The sequence below is a fragment of the Equus przewalskii genome, chromosome 30, assembly GCF_037783145.1.
Source record: "Equus przewalskii isolate Varuska chromosome 30, EquPr2, whole genome shotgun sequence".
Classification (NCBI taxonomy): Eukaryota; Metazoa; Chordata; class Mammalia; order Perissodactyla; family Equidae; genus Equus; species Equus przewalskii.
The window spans coordinates 32297997-32322320 of NC_091860.1; the positions used below are offsets into that span (position 1 = coordinate 32297997).

At 46.7% G+C, this 24324-nt stretch overlaps 1 protein-coding gene across 26 annotated transcripts in view; it reads left to right on the forward strand.

The window, feature by feature from the left end:
• DIP2C (disco interacting protein 2 homolog C) overlaps positions 1-24324 on the forward strand; it is a 469882-nt gene that overhangs the window by 360598 nt on the left and 84960 nt on the right. For all 26 annotated transcript variants that reach the window (XM_070601291.1, XM_070601280.1, XM_070601282.1 and 23 more), the window contains 7 exons: positions 6241-6380; positions 9094-9230; positions 10630-10838; positions 12089-12203; positions 12717-12918; positions 18479-18588; positions 19867-19947. In XM_070601291.1, the coding sequence (XP_070457392.1) occupies positions 6241-6380; positions 9094-9230; positions 10630-10838; positions 12089-12203; positions 12717-12918; positions 18479-18588; positions 19867-19947 (994 nt within the window). The remainder of the gene's footprint in view (positions 1-6240; positions 6381-9093; positions 9231-10629; positions 10839-12088; positions 12204-12716; positions 12919-18478; positions 18589-19866; positions 19948-24324) is intronic.

Consider the following 24324-nt stretch of genomic DNA (forward strand, 5'->3'; position numbering starts at 1 on the left):
TCAACAATCCAAAGAGATTTATGCGCCCCTTTGTTCATTGCAGCATTATTCATGATAGCAAAGACATGGAAGCAACCCAAGTGCCCATCAACTGATGAATGGATGAAGAAGATGTGGTATATACATACAATGGAATACTACTCAGCCATAAAAAATACAAAATTGTCCTGTTTGCAGCAACATGGATGGACCTTGAGGGTATTATGTTAAGTGAAATAAACCAGACTGAGAAAGATAAACACCACATGATTTCACTCATATGTGGAAGATAAACATATGAACGAAGAGAACAGGTTAGTTGTTAACAGAGAGAAGGGCATTTGGTGGTGGGCAAAAGGGGTAAAGGGGCACATCTGTATGGTGACTGGCAAATAATAATGTACAACTGAAATTTCACAATGTTATAAACATGAGCTCAGTAAAATTTTTTTAAAAATCACAGATTTAACTGAGATTTTAATGTAGGAGTGTGTTGCGTTTTTGAAAGTCTGTGTCACACTGAACACTGAAGAAGTGTATTTTCATGGATTTGACTGGGTTTCTCCTGAAATTTGCATTGCAGGAGTGTTCCCTGAAAGTACTGTTCCCTTTAAAACAAGTGCGCAACCCAGCTGCTCCCCATCCTTGAAAGGGCATTTTAACCTGGTGCTGTTAATTTCTTAGTGGCCGTCCTGCTGCAGTAAAAAAAGATTAGCCTAGAGAAGGAAACACATGGAGCTACTCACTCTCCATTCCACGTTTGTGCATCAGCCACCCAGGCACCTTCCTCGGGCTCACACGCATCTGTGAGAAAGATTTCAGTCACAGATGGCAGCTCGCCATTCAGGAGGCAGAAAGGCAGTCCTCCTCATTTGGATTGATGGCCCTGTGGCTTCTAAGAGGCGTATTAGGACCTCGGCTGTGTTTCCTAGGGAGGCCGTGTCACAGGAGGCACTCTGATGCCCTGTGGAAGAGCTTTTGGGTCCTGAGCATGCCCTTCCCCCTTCTTGGTCTCCATGTTCAGTGAGCCTGGTACTCCGCCCGCCTGTGCGTCTTGGAGTCCATCCCTTGGTCACTGTTCTGGCTCTTCATCTGCTTTCATTTTCCACTTGCCAACTTTGTAACTTGGGCCAGTGCTTGCCTTCAGCTCTCAGAGTCCTCGTCTGTAAAGGAGGGTGACAGCAGTGCCCATGTCACACAGGGCCACGTGAGCATCAGGTGGTCAGTATGTCCAGAGCAGGGAAGATGTGCCTGGTATGCTATTCTTAATGTTAGTATTACTCTGATAAAATTATCTATGTACCGTTACGTATGTAACATGTGTATGTGTGTGTAATGTTGTGCGACGATCTATTATATAGAAATGCTGCAATAAGCATTGTTGTTAAGGAAAGTGCAATTACTGAGACTTAAGTCCTCTGCTCTCCACATGTTCCTGAGTTGAGAATTACTGAATTGGAGATTGTCTCTACAAGATGAGGAAGGAGGCACCTTTGTTGTCCCACTTCAGAAGGGCTCTGTGAAGGACAGTGGCTTTAGAGCTGTGCCAATGTGGTTGCAGTTACTGTGTTAAATCCTGGGCATGGAAGTCGTCATAACTGCTCGTTGTTTACTTGACTCTTTTTATTTCACTTTGATGCCTATTTGGGCCGGGCCGGGCCGTTGCTGTCAGTGATAGCAACCTGTGGATGTGCTCACTGAGATTTAGTGTGGCTATTTCTTCACGTGTTACATGGGCATAATTAACTAAAGGGTTAGTTAGGTACCATTTTACAGAGGCTGGAAATGGCTTTACAGGTAAACAGCGGGTCAAACTCTGTCTGATGGAAGCACGCGTCTCATCAGGCCAATGCTGAGGCTGACGTGCCCTTCCTCTCTTGTCGTCTCTAATTTCCGTCTTTTCTCTTTCGTCCGTCAGTGCAGTCTTGGCCCTACGTAGCTGCATGCCCTCTTCCTTCTGTCTCTAAGACCACCTCTTTATGATTCCTCCTATATTCGTAGTCTGTATGAGGGACTCATGGCCGAGTAGTCATGAGTACACCGTTTCATCTTGGAATTCAACCTGGAAGGGGACAAATGGATCCATAGCTCTCTTAGCTGTTATTTAATTTACCGTTTTTGATTATGACAATAAATGGTTTCGAAATCCCTGGGAATTCTGCTTATTGGGGTTATTTTTCACTTCCATATCTAGTTTATCTACTTGGACTTTTTATTTCCTAGTAAGATGTTAATGGAGATAAAGATAATATGACGTGGTTAATAACAAGAGAATACCAACTGGAGCAACATGAGGACTGGCATTCTACTCATCGGGTTGGGAACAGTGCTAAAAGGCTGACGATATGTATCTGCACGAGTGTGTGGACTCAGGCACTGCTGGGAGTCAAAGCACAGGTCCTGAAGCTGGCTGAGCCTTGGCCTGGGTCTGCCCCACAGCGGTGACCTTGGGCGGGGCCCCACTGCTCCTCACTGCGTGTCCCACCTGCAAATGAGAGAACAGTCGTGCCTGTCTCACAAGGCTGCTGTAAGAATAGTTAATGTACATAGAACATGTAGAACAGCACACTGCATGAAACAGTGCAATGCAAGTCTGGTAAATCCAAAGATAATACCCATATGCTGTTGGTGGGAATGCAAAATGATTGTCTTTTTGGAAATTATTTAGGCTTTGTTAAAATTTTAAGTGTATATGCTTTTGGATTTTTCTCTTCACTTTCTATATACGTATCTTACAGTAATATTTCTAACTGTAGAAAAATTAAATAAATGATCATATATTCATATTACTGAATACCATCTAACAGTTAAACCAGGACAGTTCATTGGTTTGTGCAGTACACATACTATACATGTTCATCTGCACACGCACACACACATAGGAAGATCTGCAAGATGTATTAGGTGAGAAGGTGCAGAAGAAGATGCATATTGTGGTTCTGCTTTTCTTTGATTATAAATGTATTTGGGTGTGCACACACTTTATATGGAAATGCACATTAAAGAGGCTGGGACTTCACATATGACAGTGTTGGTAGTAGCTACCTGTGGACTGGAGGGGTCGAGAACAGGCGAGACTTTCCCTGTTGCTCTGTGTTCCCGTGTGGTGGTTGACTTGTCCACACGAAGGATGTGCTCATGTGTTAGTCATGTTGTATGTGCTCACGTGTTACTCATGTTGTTTGTTTTAAAGTTTCATGAAAAGAAGACTGTGCAGTGACCTAAGAGATCAGTCTTCAGGCCAGAGGCGGAGAAGCTGTCGGTAAAGGCGACAGGCTGCTGTCTGGGTCTGGGGACGGTCTCTGCTCTGGCTCCGAGCCCCACCAACCCCAGTACTTACTCAGGCAGCTCGGTTACCGCTCTGTGCCTTAGTTACTAGTCTGTAAAGTGGGGGAGCAGTGGTGACTGCGTAAGTTTGTATGTTAAGTGCTTCAGTGTATATGAAGGGCTCAGGATGGTGCCAGCACACAGCAGCATCAGGAAGCCAGGGCTGTCGCACTACAGGTTTTTCAGGGAAATTGAGTGACGGAACCAGGAGTGCCGTCATCTGTGGTGAGCTGGGGTAACAAGGCCGAGTACTGTGTCTAGGAATTCATGTGCTTCTGTTCTGCCTTAACGCATGTACTTTGCAAATCTGCAAAGAAAAGAACCTAGGGGCCTCAGTTTTCTCTAACTAGCAAGGGAGTCTGTTAGATATGAAAACATAGCAGTAAATTAAAGTAATACAGGGTTAGTCTTGTTGGTTTACCTTTTGAGTATACTCAGTCTTCCATAACTATCGTTTTGTAAACTTAATTGAAAATTTCCTGTGACAAAGTTCGTAATTTTAAGGTCTTTAATTATCACATGTATGAGTCTTTCATCTCATTCACTATTATTAAATGTAGGAGAGCGGATCTCACAACTAAGACAACAGATTGTACGTTGTCGAATCCTAGAAGAACCTTTCCCTCCTGGCTTCTCCTGTACAGTACTGGTCTGCCACCACATGCCCATGTTCTTGAAACTTCCTATACTTGGGCTGTGTCATGGCTAGTCCAGCATTTTGCTTTCATGTGGCTTTTTAAAATAAAAATGTGTAACTTTATATTACTCAGTGTATTAGTTTCCTAGGGATCTCATGACAACACACCTCAAACTGGGCGTGTTAAACAGCAGAAGCTTCTCCCACAGTTCTAGCGTCTAGACGCCTGGAATCAAGGTGTCAGCAGAGCTGGTTCCTCTGAGGCCTTGAGGGAGAGTCTGCTCAAGGCCTCTCTCTCCAGCTCCTGGGTGTGCCGGCAGTCCTTGGCGTTCCTTCCCTTGTAGACACATCCCCCTGGTCTGCCTCTGTCGTCACGTGGCCTTCTCCCTGTGTCCGTGTCTCTGTCCCTTTTTTCTCTTCATTTAAGGACACTGGTCACTGGATTTAGGCCCTCCGCCTTCCAGTGTGACTTCATCTTCACTGATTCTAGCTGCGAAGACCCTATTTCCCCATAAGGTCACATTCAAGACAGTGGGGATTAGGACAGCGGGATATCTTTTGGGGGACACAGTTCAACCCACAACAGATACTAAGGCTTCTGATCTCTGACTCACGTGAGGTTTTTGCTGAGAACAGCAGCAGGGTGAGGGCATCGTGGCAGCAGAGGGTTATCAAGGGCTCTCCTCTCATTTCAGAGCGTTGATTTATTAGCGTCTTTGGGAAAGAAAAAGCCAGGAGAACAATATAGATTCCAGGGTTTGGGGCTTATTTTCAGGTGCTTTCACAAGAGTCTTATAAATATTGGGCAGACTTTTCTTTTGTGTCTGGTTAGCTCTACCCTTCGTGATTTTTACAGAATAATTCTATTTCCAGACTCTTTTATGCTTCTTTTTTATTTTTATTTTCTTACTGAGATATAATTACGTAACATACTTCTTTTTTTAAATACACCAGTTACTTGATTCAAACGAGATCTCCTCTTGCAAATTTTAACTTTTATGCTTCCCCACTTGTATTTTTAGGTTCCTTATAAGTCTTTACAATATTTTAAAGCCAAACAGAAAACTTCTATTTATATTTCAACCTTTAGATCCTAAAATTACACTAAACATTTGCATATTGAAAATTACAGAAACGAATGTGATGTTTACCTAAATTGTACTTTCTCACTTAGCTCACACTGAAGAATCTTCAGTTTGCAGGGATAAAATTCGTGATCTTGGAATATTTTAATGTATTTGTTCATTAATTCAGTCTGCAGACATTTATTGCTTGACATTACTCAGGGGTGGGACCCAGCAGTGAAAAAGAAAAACTGCATTCCACAAGGAGCATAGACTGATGGAGGAGGCAGGGCAGGCCATCAGATAGCACCTGCTGTGGAGACAGGAGCTGAGGGTGCTATTTTTATGGGGCGATGGGCAGTTGCATATTTGAGCCATCCTGGAAGACAATGAGGGTAAAAGCCATGTGGAATTCTGCTGGTAGAACATTGGGGTAGAGGCTAGAACAAACCCCCAGGGGGAGTGGGCTGGGCACTGAAGGAGGAGGAGGTGGGGACGTCCCCGAGGGAGTAGGCTGGGCACGGGAGGAAGAAGGGGTCAGGATGCTGGTGTAGAATCAGCCAGAGCAAGAGTAGAGGTGAGGCAGGAGGTGGGGCTAGAGTCCAGCCACAGAGCCCATGGGCAGTGGGGACACCAGACTGTGGATGTGGTGAAACTGTACTTCATCCTCTGACCGTAAAGCATTTTACAGCATGTCTCTGATCCAGATAATCTCCCTAAGAGTTGTCATCCAGAAGGGCACAGCATAAATCTTGTTCCAGCTTCTCACACACAGTTGAGCAGCAGCCCACACAGTGCACATCTGAACCTGAGGCTGGGCAGGCGGAGGCTCTGTCACTTCTGTTCCCTGCTGCCATCTGTGTTCCTGGAGTTGTTGCTCGCCCTTTCAGCCATTTTCAAATCTGACCTTGCAGGGAGAGGGAGTTGGGGTGAGAGAGTGAATCAACCGGCCAGTCTGTGGTGGACGTAGACAAGAGGAGGGTAGGGTGTTTAAGGAGCAGCAGGGCAATGTCTTCACACTTCTGAGGTGTTTGTAAAATGTTCTGAAACCCAGAGGGAGAATTAGGAGACACCAACGTCTCATAAATGAGAGGCAAGCCCTCCTTGATGTGCCGGGAGCACAGAATATGCGGGCAGGTCTGCCCTCAGGAGGCCCAGGGTGTGCACTCGTGCGTGTGTCTGTGGTGAGGACGCTGGTTTGCTTCTGCTATTCAGACAAAACTGCTGTTGCAGGCCCACAGACGACAGCAACCAGCCCCCGGGCCGGGGCGTCCTTTCCATGCACGGGCTGACCTACGGCGTCATCCGGGTGGACTCGGAAGAAAAGCTGTCTGTGCTCACTGTGCAGGACGTTGGCCTCGTGATGCCTGGAGGTGAGCATGGGGCCCCAGGGCAGATGATGCCTGAGTGCGACGGATCCCACCCATGGCCGGTGCACTAACCTCAAGTTATGAGATGCTTTCCCCACTGCATCACCGTGCCCCTGTGGCGGGGGCTCTGACTGAGGACCGGGCCCCTTGTACCAGGGGCTTTTGACTGAATGCTAAGCTCAGTCTTCTCAGGTCCCGTCAGAGAAAACCCAGCATGCTCAAGAAGCTGAGGAGGAGCATTTGTGCTGCCTTGTACACAGAGACCCAGGGTCCGTCCCTGTGGGGGCACTGTGGGTCTCTCTGTACCCACTGCAGCCCCTGAGCGGCTTCTCCCTTCCATGGTCAGGTTCCTGCTGGTTATCCGGTGGTCAGGCAAAGTTGGGCTTTGAGGCTTGTAGCAGACAGTTTCCTGTGAAAACTGAGGAACAGCGGTCTGGGTAGTCAGTGAAGCTTGTTTTTATCAGCAGAGTCCATTTTTGAAAGTCACAGAGACTGCTTTGCAGTCCTCACCTGCCCTCCCTCTGCCCCTCATGCCACCTCATGCAGGGCTCCACCAAGTGCAGCGGGAGAGGCGAGCCCCTTTCTGATTTGTGAGATGCCCTTACCTGGTCCCGCCTCTCCTGGGTGCAGGGTACTGGCGTCCCGTCTTTCAGGACCCGCGCCACATTTAGGCTTCTCCCATCCGGCACCCTCAGCTCTCTCTCCTGGTGCAGGTTCCACCTGGAATCAGCTCTCCAGGTTCAGGTGGGTGGCCTCGCCTGGTGAGAGGACACTTGAGTCCACACACAACACTGGCTGATGGGAACGTGGCTTCCTCACAACCAACAGTGCGACCAGCTGGAGGGTTCAGGCACCATCCCTGGAGGGGGAAGGCGGGGTCTACCACATGGATCTCCCCACGTCCTCGTGGCCATCTGCACAGGGGTGGAGATGGCCCGGCTTCCTTGGAGGCCCCTCGCCGGCTGCTCATATTCTGAGGGCACAGAAGAGACAAAGCAGACCTTGGCAGTCCCTGTCCTCGACACCCCTCTGATTCTGGCATCGCCATGGTGTCATTCTTTTCTGCCTCTCAGCCCCGGAAACACTCTCTTCAGTCACAGAAACTTCACTTAAACTTCGCACCCCGACATTCTGTATGTCTCCTGCCCACTGCATGCTTCCTGCCTTAGCCAGGCCTCCTGGCTCCATTTCATTCTTTCTCTAAAAAAATATGTAACAGATCCCCATGGTTCCAGCCTCAAAGGATTCAGGGTTGTACAGTGAAAAACCTTCTTTCTGACCACTTAGAGACAACTGCAAGGATCCCACGCTTCCCGTCAGATACTCAGACTGTACACACATGCGCGTGCACACGCACACATGCGTGCATGCACACATATGCACATATTCGTTCTTCCTATTTTTTTAAATTTCACTGTATGCCTCTGCATGTCTTGTATTATAAGGCTCATTTGTAAGCAGTGCATCAAGAGCTCACTCATTTCTTTCCAGACTGCGTAGTGTTAATTTAGATACATAATATTTTATTGGGTGATTGTCCATCTTTTGCTGCTGCAGTGTGATGCAGCTGCAGTGAATAACTCACTGTGCTTCAGTCTGTGCAGGTGTGAGGAATGTGGAATAAATTCTAGAAATGGGATTTCTGTTTCAAGGGCATATGCTTCCTGCCACTGGTGGAGGACAGCCTCGCTCTCCACTCCCTTGTCCCCAGTGTATTATCAGACTTTTAAATTTTTACCAATCCGATGGGTGAAGAATATTTCAGTGTAGTTGTATCTTGAACTGTTCTTATCATGAGTGAGCTGGACATCTTGTCCTGTGTTTTGGCCGGCTCCGTTTCTTAGACTCAGCTCTTCCTGTCATCTCCACTACAACCTGCAGGTGACTGGAAATCTTAGGCTCAGCCATCACTAACTGCACACACACCACTCGCTGAGAGGCCAGCTCCCGCTCCCGAATCAGACTCACGGTGCATGGGGCACGTATGCTGTGAAAGTGTCAAAGCGCTCATGCCACACTTGTGAGAATTTACTGTCACTGAATTACTTGCCGAAAATGCTCAGTTATGAAGCTCTTGCCAGTGTTCTCTGAAGGACTCCCCTTAACAGGGAATCTGAGAGCAGAGACGAAGAGTTCCTAGGACGGTGAGGCTTCAATTCTCCTTTCTACTTAGGGAGCCAGAGGCCTGTGGGGCGCTGTGTGCTCCTCCCTCTGCATAGTCGCATTGTCCTGGACGCCAAGTGTGTGCTTCTGCTGACATGCATGTGGCAGACACCCCTGAGGTGGATTCAAAGTGTCACCCTCCCATCCAAATGCACAAAAGGTTGCTCTCCTTAAATACGATTTACACATGAAAATTAAGGCAATTGTAATTATTTACTGATGTCACAACTATGAAATTTGACATTTTGCCTCAACATGAAAAATCATGACTCGCTTTGGGGAAAATGAGTCCCTGGCTCACTTTTTTACTGGCAGTTTTGTTCCATATACTATTCCTATTCATTTGTGTTTTCATTCATTATTATTCTCTCTCCCTGCTCTGTCCTACTCTCCAACCCCCTCTCTCCTCCCCCCCTCCTCCTTTCTCTTTCTCCATCTCTCACTTTCTTCCCACCTCTCTCTCTCTCTGTCGCTCCCTCTCTCTTTCTGTGTCTTTCTCTCTGTGTCTCCCTCTCGCTCTCTAATATTACCTGTGCTTCCTATTTGCTTTCAGCTATCATGTGTTCAGTGAAGCCGGATGGGATTCCTCAGCTGTGTAGAACAGATGAAATTGGGGAGCTCTGTGTGTGTGCGATTGCCACAGGCACATCCTATTACGGCCTCTCAGGCATGACCAAGAACACCTTCGAGGTAGGTTCATGGAGGTGAGCTCCACCCACATTTCCTCTTCAGGCAGCATTGCCAGGTGCGTAGAAATGGATGTGAAAGAGAAGATGGTGATTTCTCAATAAAACGTATTCATTATAATTTAAATGGTTGCACTTTCTTCTGCCATTTTTTAAATAGTTTTCAATAAATTTGGCTTATCAGTGCTGTTTTCACTTCGTAACCAGTGTCAAAAAAGGACAAGTACAGTTTCTTAAAAAAGGGCCTTTTTTATATTTGGCTGTTCTCATCTTTGCCTATTTAGTAAGAGTGCCAGCTGACAGGTGGGTGGGAGGAGGAGCATGGCACGTGTGCACAGCCTCACCAAGGTGAGGGAGCCAAGGCTCTCCCTCGTGGCCTCTCAGCCCGGGCCAGACTTAGCCAGGTGTGAGCAAATGTACACGCTACGTAACTATCTCCCTGGCACGAGCAGGCATGTGTGGTCTGTGTGCACACGTGTGTCATGTGTGCACACATGTGAGGTACTGTGTACACACGTGTGTGGTGGGTACGTGTGTGTGGTGGGTGTATGGATGTGATGGGTACACGTGTTTGGTGTGTACATGTTGTATACCCACACGTGTGATGTTCATGGTGTGGCATTAGCATGCACATGCATACACATTCTGGCCTCGTGACTGAGAGGTTAAGGGCAGGCTCGGGAGCTCAGGGCCAGCCTCTGCCCTTGGAATTCCTGTCAACACCTGCCCATAGGAGGAGCGCACATTCTGGTTAAGTTTTGCACGAGGAGATGGGGCTGTTTGAATATACATTTCTTAATGTGCAGACTTTTTTGAAGATGTGTTCAGTCTTTAGAATGTCCCTGACACTGGGCTCAACACAGTCTGAAAGACCCATCTCTTTCTGTGTCACATATCTGCAAGGTTTGAGGAAAACAGATGTACAGTTTGAATGCATGTGATTTGCTTCCTTTATATTTTTCTTTTCAGTGTTGTTCCAGTAAGGAAAAATATTTTAATGAAAGCAGATCATTTTACAAGTAATATATGTTATTTAAAATGCACCTCAATTCCCCATTTATCACTTTGATGCTATGTTTTTATAAGCCTGAGAATTAATTAGTGTTGATTGGATTATTGCCATTATCTCTGTGATCATCCCTTAGGACACTCAGAAGCCAGGGAAGGAAATGCACGAGGCCTTGCGTGTGGCTCCGGGGGAGCAAGTGGGAGGCACTGGGGTGGGAGGGGAGGTGCCTTCTGGGTTGCAGGCTGTCTGCTAACAGCAGCTGCCTGGCCCTGGGCTTCTCCAGCACCATCAGGTAGGAGACGCAGCAAGAGAAAAGCAGGCCCAGTTGGCTCCAAGGGGAGGGTGGACAATGGGCATTACTGGGGCTGGGCTCTCAACGCTCCTGTGTCCCCAGGTGTTCCCTGTGATGAGCTCAGGGGCCCCAGTCAGCGAGTACCCCTTCGTGAGGACCGGCCTGCTGGGCTTCGTCGGCCCTGGGGGGCTGGTGTTTGTGGTGGGCAAGATGGATGGGCTCATGGTGGTCAGCGGCCGCAGACACAACGCTGATGACATTGTGGCCACAGCGCTGGCCGTGGAGCCCATGAAGTTTGTCTACCGGGGAAGGTGAGTGCGCCCTCTCTGAGTTAAGCACACAGTCTTCTGTGGAACATACTGTTTATACAAAGTTGTATAAATTCCTTAAATGGATGGGACTCACTTTCCTATTCTGTAAAACGAAGTAACTGGACTCTGACCTCTGAGGTTCCATCTAGTTCTGAATGGCAGTTTTATAGAAATTTTCTGAGCCCCATAAATATATTCTCATTAACTTCCCCTGTAAATTAAGTAAAAATACCCATTTGAAAAACTTACTTTTTGTTTTGTTTTTTTGGCCGAGGAAGATTCTTCCTGAGCTAACATCCATTGCCAGTCTTCCTCTTTTTTTCTTATGTGAGCCACTGCTACAGCATGGCTGCTGACAGACGAGTGGTGTAGGTTCACACCTGGGAACTGAACCTGGGCTGCCAAAGCACATCGTGCCAAACTTAACCACTAGGCCACCAGGGCCAGCCCAAAATTTATTTTTAATAACTTCACAAAGAGCCAAATATTCATCTTGGTGCAGGTCATTTGGAAAGACCCAAAGAGAACAGTTGAGTGACAAATTTGCGTGGGAAACCAGCTCCTGTGGCTCCTCTCTGTGATGGCCCCCCCACCCCCCGGCTTGGCATACAGGAAACACTGAATCAGGACCACAGTTCCTGAGTTCTCTGCTAATTTGAAGGAGGTCATAAACTAATTTAGAATGTACTTCAGTTTGCAAACTAATGGAAGTCGCAGAAGTGGATGTGGCATTGCCATCTTAGGATTGTCCTTAAGCCATAAGCTCTTTCTGAAAATGTCTGAGTCGCCACTCTCCTGGGCTTACCCTGAGAGGCAGACATATCTAGCAAAAAACCGCTAGTTCCAAAACAGAAAGTTCTGCTGATTTAGAGAATTACTACTTCACAGGTGTGAACTCAAGATGTGAATTTTATGGCTTTCCAAATTTCAGCAGTTCTAATAATCGCACATCTACTCCGTCTGTCTATACTGAGAGGCAGGAAGCCTGCCACCAGAGCTGCAGGCGGCCTCAGCGGGAAGTGCGCTGTTCTGCCCTCGCAGCATCCTCAGGTTTCTCCCCCAAAGCCCAGCTTATGTCACTGAGCGCATGGGAGTCTGAGACTGCAGTTTGCCTTTCTGGGGTTGTGGTTGGCACTGTGACCTCCTGAGCTCTGTACTTGGTAGTGGCCGTAAAGCCCCTTATTACAGAACTGGTCCTCACACCAGCATCTCCAGCGCGTGCTAACTGCGCTTCCTTTCTGTCCCCACAGGATAGCCGTGTTCTCAGTGACTGTCCTCCATGACGAGAGGATAGTTATTGTGGCCGAGCAGAGGCCGGACTCCACGGAGGAGGACAGCTTCCAGTGGATGAGCAGGGTGCTCCAGGTAGCTCTTCGCCTGCCCGGGGTCTGTCTCCTGGTCACATGACAGCTTCCCTTGGCGTCCGTTAGGCTGTGGCCGACTTTCATTGACTGTGCTCCCTGACTGTCACTTCATTTGACCAGATATTGCATCAACCCTGAATCTCGTATCTGCATTCTAGGAAAGTAGCTAACAGATGGAGGTTAGGGGTCAGGAATTGGCAGGACTGGCTTCCACCATTCACTTGGTGAGATCACAAGTAAACTTTTTTGTTACGATCTTGAGAATATATTTTCTTTCCTCCAAATTCCCTGTCTTGGTGTATCGTATTCCACAAGTCCAACGTAAAACTTTTCAGCGTGGTGAGGTTTGGTGACACAGCCCTCCTCTTGTCCCAGTGTCTTTGCACCAGCAGCCCTACTCATGCTGCGGGAGCTTCTGTGTGTTGCAAACAATATTTTGCACAGCCTGAATATCTGCTAGGTGTCTGTTCCTGACACCTATTCTAACACAGCTCCCTCTCTTGTGACTTTCCAGGCAATCGACAGCATACATCAAGTTGGCGTTTATTGTCTGGCCTTGGTTCCGGCAAACACCCTCCCCAAAACCCCACTCGGTGGGATCCATTTGTCAGAAACAAAGCAGCTTTTCCTGGAGGGCTCCCTTCATCCCTGCAACGTCCTCATGTGCCCCCACACTTGTGTCACAAACTTGCCTAAACCTCGACAGAAGCAACCAGGTACGTCTAATGGGCCTGGAGGGTTGCACGGTCTCAGATTGCTCTCTGGAGCTGTGAATGCCATGCTCTCCAGGCCTTATGAACATCGGTGATTCCCAGCCTTTCTCCCCTGGTCTCCACAGTCACTCACTCTCCGGGGAGGAAACCACCTCCTCACAGCGGTGCTTTTCTACCCGTGGAGGGGTGGAGTGCAGCACTGTGCTAGGACAGCAAAACCCACTCAGAGCAGGGCATGTGGAGAACATTTGAACAGAAAGAGGCCCCAGTTTCCTGAGCCCAGTTTTCTCAGGGGATGTCAGACCCTCAATCCAGCTGGGTGGCCTTTGGGAAGGTAAGGACCTCTCAGGGTCACAGTTTCCTCAGGCACACATGAGAATAATGTTCCTTGCATGTTTCACTGGCTACTTTAGAAGTCAAAGTAGCTAACACATGGGAGAGCACTTTGAAGCATATGAAGAGTTCTCCAAGTTTGTTTGTGATGTTGTTATGATAGTAAACATTTGCTGCTTTGCAATTTGGGGAGTACATAATTATCCATGATACTTACCCCCCCTGCAGCTAACCAATCGTGCTCTTTAGGGTTGCACACAATTCAGTGAGAGGGAACTTACTGCAAGAAGGTGGATTGAGGAAGCAACTCTTCTGCCAGTGTAGTAACGGAAGGTCCTGGGCCTCCAGGCTGCACCATGAAGACAACCTCCCAGAGGCCAGGGCAAGAGCTGCCTGGGGCCACAGAAGAACAGCATGTAGGACTTGCACAGGCCGCGTTTCAGCACATGATGCACACTAACTCATTTCCTCCTCATGGAGCCCTGGGAGGTGGGCGCTTTCTTTTCTCCACTCCACAAATGAGGAAAATGTGCCACAGAGAGGTTTGGAAGTTGGCCTAAGGCTACAGGGCCAGAGGGTGGTAGAGACAGACGCAAACTCGATGGCCATTTGCTCCATCTGGTAATGTGGCAGGGGACAGAGTTTGTGGCAAGTCAGCTGGAGCTGGTTGGGTCATCGCTGGGCACAGCTGACTTGGTGGTAAATGCAGGAGTTATCTGGCCCCGTGGCTGACCCCCTGTAAGTGAGACTGGATGAGGTGGGGGGTGAGTGGTCCACTATAGTCAGGGTGAGAACGCTGAGGCTGCAGGGAAAAAGTGGTTGCCCCACGTGTAGAGCAGGGCAGAACTTGAACGCAGGTCTCTGGCTCTGTGTCCTTTGCCGCTATTGTCTCTGCAGCGCAGAGATGTTTGTAAGGTGGTCACAAAGTCCCCTGCACACTGGAATGCTTTATTCTCTCCTGGGATAAGCTAATTCTCCTAAAGGGCACAGGAAGTCAGTTTCTGCTCTCTGGGCACCTTGGGTTTGCACTTAACACTGCTCTTTTGTTTCTGTCCTGTTAATTATTTTCATGTATTCTATAACTACTGTTCCTCCTCCATTTCATTCTCCTCTCATCTTCGTTTTATTCTCTCAATCCCTGGTTTATACGACTGCTGTAGTAAAATGCAGAGTTACGGCCAACTGAAGTCCTCGTTTCTTTGAATTCTGGGGCACACTGGCCTCGTGTGGCGTTCTGTGGTGAACTGCTGAAAAACAGCATTGCCCTTCTGTGAGCATAACGAGAGGATGAAAAGTAGCCTCTTTTGTCTGCTAGTATCTCAAACATCAGCTGCTCCAGAGTGATGTGGCAGTGCTCTACCTGGGCATGTTGGCTCTGCGTCGGGGCTCCCAGGGTGTCCCCATGCGCAGTCAGAGGGAACTGGAATCTCCCTCTCCCTCTTCGCCTCAGTTCATCATCAGCCACCCTCAGCCCAGTGTCTCAGGTGTGGGGAAGCCCATGTGAACCCCACTGGTCAGCAGTTGGTGACCGCAGAATTTAGGACAGATATTTACGGTGGGGGATCATTTGCAAATGCATGATATGATTCCAGAGCTGCAGGGCTCGGCTCACCTGGCAGATGTCAGAGAGCCCACAACAAGAAAAACATGGCCAAGGAAAAGGCCAAGGCCCCCTGCTCCAAGGTTGGGCTGACAGAGCATCTGAAGACAACCTTCTTCCTTAGGGGGTGAGCACACGCAGAAAGAGTGATCCCGGAGATCTGGGCCCACTTGAGTTCTGCAACACAAGAAGTGAAGATTTATGCGATTGGTAATTGTAAGGAAAGAATTTTTTTTAATGATATTTGGTGTCGCTTCTGTTCTTGTTAAATATTGAGAGATTATGTAATTCTTTGTCTTCAAAAAGCTGTTTTTTAACAAACACTATGTGGCAGCTATGAGGTGAAAGTCAATTTCCCTACCTTAGTGATGACCTGCAGCAGCTTGCAGGTGACATCAGACAGGTGACATTTCTTCAAGGCCCAGTTTCCAAAACTGCAGTGAGGGAATTGGACTAGATGATTTCTAAGGCCCCCTGGAGTAAACATTTATGACACTGAGCAAGTGCTTATTGGCGGCCAAAGCAGACATCTAGTGAGGCCATTTATGTGTACGAATGTTGCTGGATGCTTGAAACAGCCCGTAAATTTAGATAATTTGTAGACAACCTAATTCCCTTCTTTACTGGATGAATTCATATTTACTCAGCTAACAACACTGTCCTGTGAGAGTATCTTAACTGAGCACAAAAGAGTTAAAAGAACTGTAGCTCATCAGCTGGGCTGGCAACAATATTATAAAAATGAAAACTACTCCCCCGCATTAACATTCCCTGGGGTATATTTCCTCAGAGCAGCTCGAGGGAACCAGTGGGAGTAGCCACAGCCACAGCACCTCTAGGGCTCCACAGCTTGCTGCTCTCAGGTGAAACTGGGTGTGTCCCTGCATGAACTAGTCACGTGTTGGCTGGTAGGAATTCGACAGCACTGAGATGAAGTTGCCAACTTGTGGGTTTGTAAATCTGCAAGCGTGCACGTGGGAAGAGAGCAAATGTGAATTTCAATGCACATTGCTACATTACATTTTCAAATCATGAGGGGGTGAAGTACTACAGGAGGGTTTCGCATGCACCTACGTCATTCAACAAGGGGAAGAGCGTCTCAGTCCTTGGTGAAGGACAGACTTTGTAAACAGATGCAGCAGGAAAGCTGCCTGTCTCCCGGCAACATTCAGAAAAAATAAATTAAGTCCGTGTAGGGATAGAGACACATAAGGCCCAAGCTTCGTGCCTGGAGGACGCCGGCAGAAGTCAGCTTTTAGTAAGGAGAAACCTGACTCAGCGACAGAGAAGGGCACTGTGTACATAAACACATGTAAAAATACATAAAGTAGGGCACTGAAAATCCAGTGTCTCCTCAAATAATGCTTTCCCTACCCTAGTTTGAATTCTTACAAAAAATTATAGAGAAACCTTCAAACCAGTTCGGTCCAGTTTCCAAGTTGACATCTTAGCATAACCGTCCTGCCCAGCCTAAATCATCCAGAGTAACGTCAGAATACTTTATTGATGACACTAAAGACAGGAAGTGAGTGACTAACAAGCCAGGCTGCAGGCTCCCAGGGCTTTTTTCTCGGTGGTGAAGGCTGTCCACGTGCTCCAGCCCCACAGCAGCGCCACCCATTTCAGCATGAACCTCGTGGCCTAATTTTCTTTTTGTTTTGTTAAATATGAAAAGACCTTTCTCTCTCATAATTACTTTACTAATAGCTAAGAAAAGAAATGTCGTCGGTGTCAAACTACCACACGTGAAGATTCAAACACGATTGGATTAGTACATAAGGCATATTCTGATTATGTGGAAACCAGCATCAGGGCTCCTATAAATTGCCTAACACCAAGGACACCAGGAGGCCGGAGCCCAGTGATCTGTGTTGCAGGCTGCTCTCCACATTCAGTCCTGCCTTGAAGCACCCTGCCTTCTCCCGCACAGCTGGGCTTAAGTTGGATATTTTACAGCAAACCAAATTGCGGTCAGCCACACATCTGCAGAAAAGAATGGGCCTGTTCCCACTTGGACAACCCCCAGGGGGCTTACACTCAACCCCTCGCACTGCCCATGGTTCCAGTGTATTTCTGCTCAGAAGCCAGAGCGACTGTCAGCGTGGTTGTCACAGCAGCTGTGCACATTGTAGGCCTTGGTCGATGCCACCACACCCCTCCACTCAAATCTTAAAACTTCTGTCTTAAGTGCAGACATACAGCTCTTTGTGTGTAGTAAATAGTGCAACATATGCCCTGGTTTATACACCTGTAATTTGACTTCATCAACAGTTTATAAGAATTTGATGGGGGCCCGCCCAGTGGCACAGCGGTTAAGTGCGCACGTTCCGCTTCTCAGCAGCCCGGGGTTTGCCGGTTTGGATCCCGGGTGCGGACATGGCACTGCTTGGCACGCCATGCTGTGGTAGGCGTCCCACATATAAAGTAGAGGAAGATGGGCACGGATGTTAACTCAGGGCCAGTCTTCCTCAGCAAAAAGAGGAGGACTGGCAGTAGTTAGCTCAGGGCTACTCTTCCTCAAAAAAAAAAAAAGAATTTAATGCAATGGCCTTTGACTTGTATTTTATCAAACCAAGGGTTAAACACAAGTTGTTAATGTTGTCTTTGTTATTTTATACTGCAGTTCTTTTAGTAAACATCTTTCACTCTTCCGCACTTCCTGCCCTCCTTCCTCCATCTGCCCTACTCTCCCACATGCACAGTCACATGTGCACTCACACACACATGCACACTCTCACAGTGGTGTGTTCTCCGGGAACGTCTAATCTTTTCCTAGTAAATGTGTATATCTTGGTTCATATGTATGAATTTAATGAAACAAAAGTGTGAATGATGGTATTTTGAGAAACTGGAGGGCACCTAGGGTTTCTTGCAGTCAGAAATTTTGAAAGAGTTTCTATAGTTCTTTAAGAAATTCCTTTCTTAAAGAAAGAAAGCTATGAGAATAGGTGGTGTCTGCTTTTCTCTTTTGAAATGTTTCATAAACTGGAATGAGCACTGGTAACAGAGTCAGGAATGGTAGTGTAAAAGGCACTTAAAAGGCACTTTGTACAGGAGCCTTTTGGTTTATTCTTCCACGTTCCTGTGGGCCTGACAGAAAACCTAAAACCTTTCAGTCAATGAAACATAGAGGTAAGTGATTCTGTGTCCTGTCCCTTCAACAGTAACATTCCCTAAATCCATCCCAAGAGGTATTTATTAAAAACGTATAATGTTTCATTTATATTGGTGGTTGACTGTCAGTGACGTGTGGTAACACCAGGGAGCAAGCACACAATCCAGGAGTCTGTAACTACTCAGTGGCGAAATACATCCTGTTTTAAATTCTGCCTTTGTCTTCTGCCTTATTTTTTATAATCACTAACATGCATAGATCTCAGCACCCCCCTAACTGGAAGATAAAGGCAGCGGGCTTGGGAGAACTCTAGGGAATTCAGTGAAAGCATGATTTCTTTATACCCTTAATCGAGACCGTTTATATTTGCCATCATTACCGTTGTGGTGACTTCTCTGAAACCCTGTTCTAACAAGATTTTTTCAAAGCCAGGTCTTTGAAAGGATTTCCAGAGCCAACTCTTTCCCAGGCAGGAATTGTGTGGTAAGGATTTCCTCACGTGTGCTTCTTTCCAGAAATCGGCCCTGCCTCTGTGATGGTGGGGAACCTGGTGTCTGGGAAGAGGATTGCGCAGGCCAGCGGTAGAGACCTGGGGCAGATTGAAGACAACGACCAGGCCCGGAAGGTGAGAGCAAGGGCCAGGCCCAAAGGCTGCGTTGCAGATACACGGATACCATCTTCCTGCCCTGCATATCCAGCATCCACCACTGATCTTTGGTGTCTTTGGTGACCTCTTCTTCCTACCTGCCCTCTTGGTTCTGCATGAGACATCCATATAATTTTATAAGGGTGCAGTGTTGCAGAACATTTCACGGTGGCCCAGAACAGGTGGATGATACAGCCCCCAACCAGCAGGCCTGAGGCTGGTGTCTAGGAATCCCTGTGCTGTCCTTGTAGCCCCTAAGCACTTTTCTCTGTTATCCCACCAGTGCTGATTTGACTCTTAGACTGCCTCACAGCGACCTTGTCGAAAGGCTTCACTCCTTTGATTGTTGGAATTCGAGAAGACATCAGTTCAAAACCCAGATTTGGGAGCCAGACCTCCTTAAAGCAGTCGTAGGAGCAGTAGGAGAAATCCTGGGGCCCCACTCCACCATAAACATCATACAATTTGTCTCATGTAGCTATGCATCCCCATTATAACCATTCAGCCTTGAGAACTCTTACAATTCACCAAAAGGTTGTCGCACTCTGTATGGCACCAGGAAATGTGACAAAATCAACCATTTAAAATATTGCCAATTTGGTAACAAATAGTAATATGTTCATTGAAAGCACTTGATCACCATGTTCCCCACATCAGAGTATGTTTCTGTTAATAAAACCCATTAAGGGGTCACATGGGTGTCCTATATCCTGGCATGAGGCAGGGCTGACCTTTTCACCATGGGCTGAGTCAGTGTGTGCATAGAATCTGTGTGATTTGCAAAGCCGTTGAATGACCTCAGGGGATGATCATTCTAAAACCAATGAATTTAAAAGAGCCCATTTTTAAAACAGGATAGGTCTGATTCTGCCATTGCAGCCCCAGAAATCACTAGTGCATCTTCTGGAAACCCCAAGAGAAGGGATTTTCTGTTTCAGCTGCTCTGTCTACAAGGGGAATGTGGTTCTCCATCCTTGGGCAGATTTCAGAAACTTCCCTAACCAGGGGCTCAGCACCCGCTGTCTGACTTGTGAGTCTAAATGAGGTGCAGAGAATCCAGTCACTGCAGGAGGAACATTATAAGCACTTGCTTATTCTGTCCATTATGTTTGTCCGGGGATGTCTCGTTCCTCTGTGGAGGAGAGCGCTGTTTTAAACAGGCACCCTAAAAGCACTCAGACTATGCCAATTTAAATGTTGAGACTACCCCAATCTAAACAAGGATGGTCTGAACTTAATGGCTGTGCTTTGTTCCAGTTCCTGTTTCTCTCGGAGGTCCTGCAGTGGAGGGCTCAGACCACCCCCGACCACGTCCTGTACACGCTGCTCAACTGTAGGGTGAGGCATGCTCAACTCGCACCTCATGATTGCTCACCTGTGGGGTCCATGCTTTCATGATTCTTTATCATAATCCTTTCACTTCAGACTTACTTGAATTCCTTTTAATTATTTGTTGCTATGTTAACTGAGATCTTTTCACTTGCTTTTAAATATAAGGGTTTGCACATCTGTCTATCTATACATATATTATGTACGTGTATATTTGAGCAATATTTCCCCCAAAAAATGAGTCATGAATGATCTCTACAACAGAGAAAAATTGCAGATCTCTGAGATATTTTTATCTTTATTACTAAACTGCTTTTTTTTAATAAGTAAGAGGTTATGTTTTAATTTAGACTTTCATTCTTAGGAATGAAAATCATTTGTATTTTATAAGTATAATTAAACAGTAATTCACATTTCACATCAGAAAAGCAAACTCATCAGATATTGTTCCATAATCGTACTTAAGAATAAAGCCTTAAATATGTAAGCAAATAGTATCAGCAATAAAAATTAAATGCGAGTCTTAATATGTTTTTTAACTTTTCTTGTGCTGTAGAAATAAAGCCTGAAAAGTGGGTTTTAAATCTGGGTCATCTTGACAAGTTATGGGTACTCGCAACTTTAAGAAGTGATGGCTTTTCAGATTTGCAAAATAGCAAGCTCTCAGGTGCGAAGGCCTCTTGCTGGTTAAAGCTATAGATAAAAGACAAGTAAACAGAAATGCCCGTGCTGTAACTGCGTCTCTGATATCCAGTTCTCAGACCAGTTTTCCATATGCTTTAGCTCGTCCTCTATCCTAGAGGCTCTTGTTATCTTGGATTGCCGTGTGCTGAGTTGACCCTAGTAGTTTGTGTGTTCACTGTGTCTGTTCAAAACTGTCTCCCAGGAAGAGTCAGAAAGCGTTCCTGTGACCCTGGCCCCTTCCTGCCTCTCCTGCACTCATGCCTCTCTCGGGCCCCCGTGCTCACTGGTGCCCAGCAGGGACATGCACGGCCTCTGAGCTCCTGAGCTTTGGTGTAGTCACCCTGAGGCCTGTATCCAAAACATGCCAGCCCAGTTTCCTACCTCCTTCCTCCACTGGCTCCTTCCTCAGCCTATAAATACAGATAAGACTCTCCTTTCCTGACACCGTCACCCAGTTCGCTGTCCTCAGCTCTGTGGCACTATCCTGATTTCTCTTTAATCACTTCTTGTGACTTTTCTCATCCTCCACAAGTAGCATTTCTCCTAGGGACTGTTCATGACTTTTTCTTCTGTTTCTCCAGTCTCTCGTGACTCTCTAGAGATTTGCAGCATCACCTCCAGAGGGATAAGTGTCATCCCACTGGATAAAAGCCACAGTGTTAGTTCCAGCCCATCCCCCACGCCCCAGGGAGAACACCTGCTCAGATCCCTTTGCCAGAGTACTTATGCCCTTCACTTAGCTTCCTAAACATAGCAGTGATGCTGACATGCCAGGATAGGACGACGTGATGTGACATGATATGACATCCTCCATAAACTGGAGGCAGCGAGAGAGCAAGAGACAGATCAGCATCACTTTTTAAGCCCTTTCTTCACCATGACCTCGTCCATTACTCTCATGTTTGTAGGAAGGGAGAGAGAAGGATAAATATCTGTGCCCAGACACTCAGGAGGTATAAATGGGTAGCTTAAGAAAAGTAGCAGACCTCCCACACATATACAGAGCTTCAAAAATGATTCAGGTGTGTTCATAGACAGTATGTCCCATCAGAGGGAGGAAAATAAGCTATTCTACCTACCTCTAACTTTGGGAGTGGCAACGTGCAGATCAGACCCCTCAGATTGACAGCTGGAGTTACGCCTCAACACTGGGCTCGTCAAAAATTGTCTGACCTGTTGACATGTGTTCCCATCCCGACCCTGTGCTATGGTTGGAGATGCTGGATCAGTTGGGAAAATGCGTTCACAGGAAATGACTCCACTCTAAAAAGAGCTTCGTTAGAAACAACAGAAAATCAGATGGGGCAAGTTGTAGAGATCAAAGCCATGAGTAAATTTACTTCAGGTCAGCGTGGAGAAAGTGTAGTCCACGGATACCTTCCCTTCTAGTGGTAGTCTGCTCTTTCCTGAGGCTCTCGATGTAGAGGCACCCAAATCCTGAACCATTCAAAGGGTCAGATGTGACCCAAGCATCTGTGCTCATTCCCACCTTCTCTGACCCCATATGCAAACTTAGAACAAATGCTCAACCTGGACCGAAGGTCAGAAACATCATTTTTATGGTTGTTATATGTAATTTCCACTTAAATCAACCTTCTAGTTCAGCACTGTCTAGTAGAAATATAACACAAACTACACATATAATTTTACGTTTTCTGAAAGCAACATTTAAAAAACGTAAAAAGAAACTATTGAAATTCATCCTAATAATGTTTTACATAACTCAATATGTCCAAAATACCATCATTCCAACATGTGGCCCCACCGCATTTACAGGCTGGCCTCTATCCTGGATGGTGTACTCTGTTGATTGTGAATTCGCCTCCTTGATCATGGCTCACTTAAAACAGTGAACCATTTAGTTCCTGGCTATGGGTGAGGCTTCCTGTCAGTTGAAAACAATGTTCATTCTTCTGCTTTCCTCCACCGCAGTCCAGTCAATAGGGTAAGAGTTGTTGTGCGGGATTTATAATAGGAAGTGAGGATATAATTCATTGCAAATCAGGGAAAACTTACATTCTTGGAACGTGTTTACATACAAAAGAGCATCTGTTAATTTTCTTTACAGAAACACCAACCAGCTCTTTTAACCTTTTTTTTACTTATAGAAACTTCTTTAGAGTATTAAAATATGCATCCTATTTGACTTCATTCCTCAATATTTTTTCAGTTGTCATTATTTAAATGTAAAACTTTAAAATGGTGCCAAATTTACAGTCACTGACACTGAAATTTGTTGTCTTTGGAGTGGGGATTGGATGGTGGATTAGCGTGCATTGCCATTCTGTCATGATACCACCCATGACTTCTTTTAGAAAAAGTCAGCCCTGATTTCTCTGGTGATAGTTTTTACTAGAGCCTTCTTCTTAGGCAGTGGGTTTCTATATGGAAACCTCAGCTTTTGCCATGAGTGCAGATGAGGATGCCAGGTAACCACTGACCCGAGGATAAATGGCTACTACTTCATGGACCCCTCACCTGTAACATTTCATGTTTTTCTTAACAGCGAGCACTTTGGAAAATGAAATGTGTAACTGAAAATCAGTGGTATTTCTCCGGAAATGAAAGTTTGTGTTGAGACTCCCACAGAATGAGTGGTGATGAACAGATCTGGGGCCAGGTGTGACCTGTGTCCCGTGTGGGCTCACTAGATGGTGGAGTCATGTCGTATTCAACCTTGCAAGCTGGGGAAGAGAGGAGAAGAGAACATTGTGTTGGACTTACCGTGAACTAACACACTTCTTTCCAACATCACACTTCTTAGGGTATTTTTGAGGATAACTTTAATTGATTCCCCATTACCCTATATGCTGACTCTAGGGCCCAACTCCCAAGAGAGGTGTCCCTCTCCTGGGCAGTTGCTGCAGCATGTGAGGGGGGCTTCCTGTTCGTTATTGTAAATGCCATAAAATGGCAAGCGGTATTGTGAAAACTGTTTCAGACATTACTAGAGGTAAAGGACCGCATGCCAATTAAATTTCACCATTTTAAGTAGCTATAGGTGGGAATTTTCACGAATCAGAGTGAAAACATGTTTTCAGATACACCCTTGGCTGCTGCTCTTAAGTCACAGGCACCTCTCAAATCTCATAGGCTTTGTCATATGTCAGAAAAGCTGGTCGTTGGTGGGGAATTGGTGTCAGTGCTCCAGAAAATGGGGAAAAGGTCAGTTCCAGAAGTTGAACGGCCCAGACCAAGAATGCTACTGTTTAAGATAGGATGACATAAGACAGCAGCAGACAGCAGGGTGGTCATGGGATCCTATGTCCCAGGAAGGTCTGCCTCACTGGGAACAGAAAGATGAGCCCCTTCTGCCAGCCCTACCCCTGTGGCAGCCTGCCACCCACCAGCAATGCGTCTGATACCTGTTCATCAGTCAGGGATGCAGTGCTGGCATTCCTCCAAGACAGCTGAGAGGGGGAGCGTCTGCAGGCACTGGCGTGGTCCCCACCACCACCAGTTTGGGAACTGAGTGGGTCCTGGGCCTCTCCATTAGCTGTGTGGGGGCCGGGCTATGCACCATCTTCACTCTGAAGAGCTCACGGGACATTTGGGTCGAGGGGTGTGTGTGTGTTGGTTCATGTCAACAGGTGTGGTCTCCGGCAGTGAATGCTCAGAGGAACAGTCTGGTTTTGAAGGCACCAAGTTCTGACATTTGGGCTAGTTTTCTTAGACTCCAGTCTCGTTGATCTTTTTGTGTTC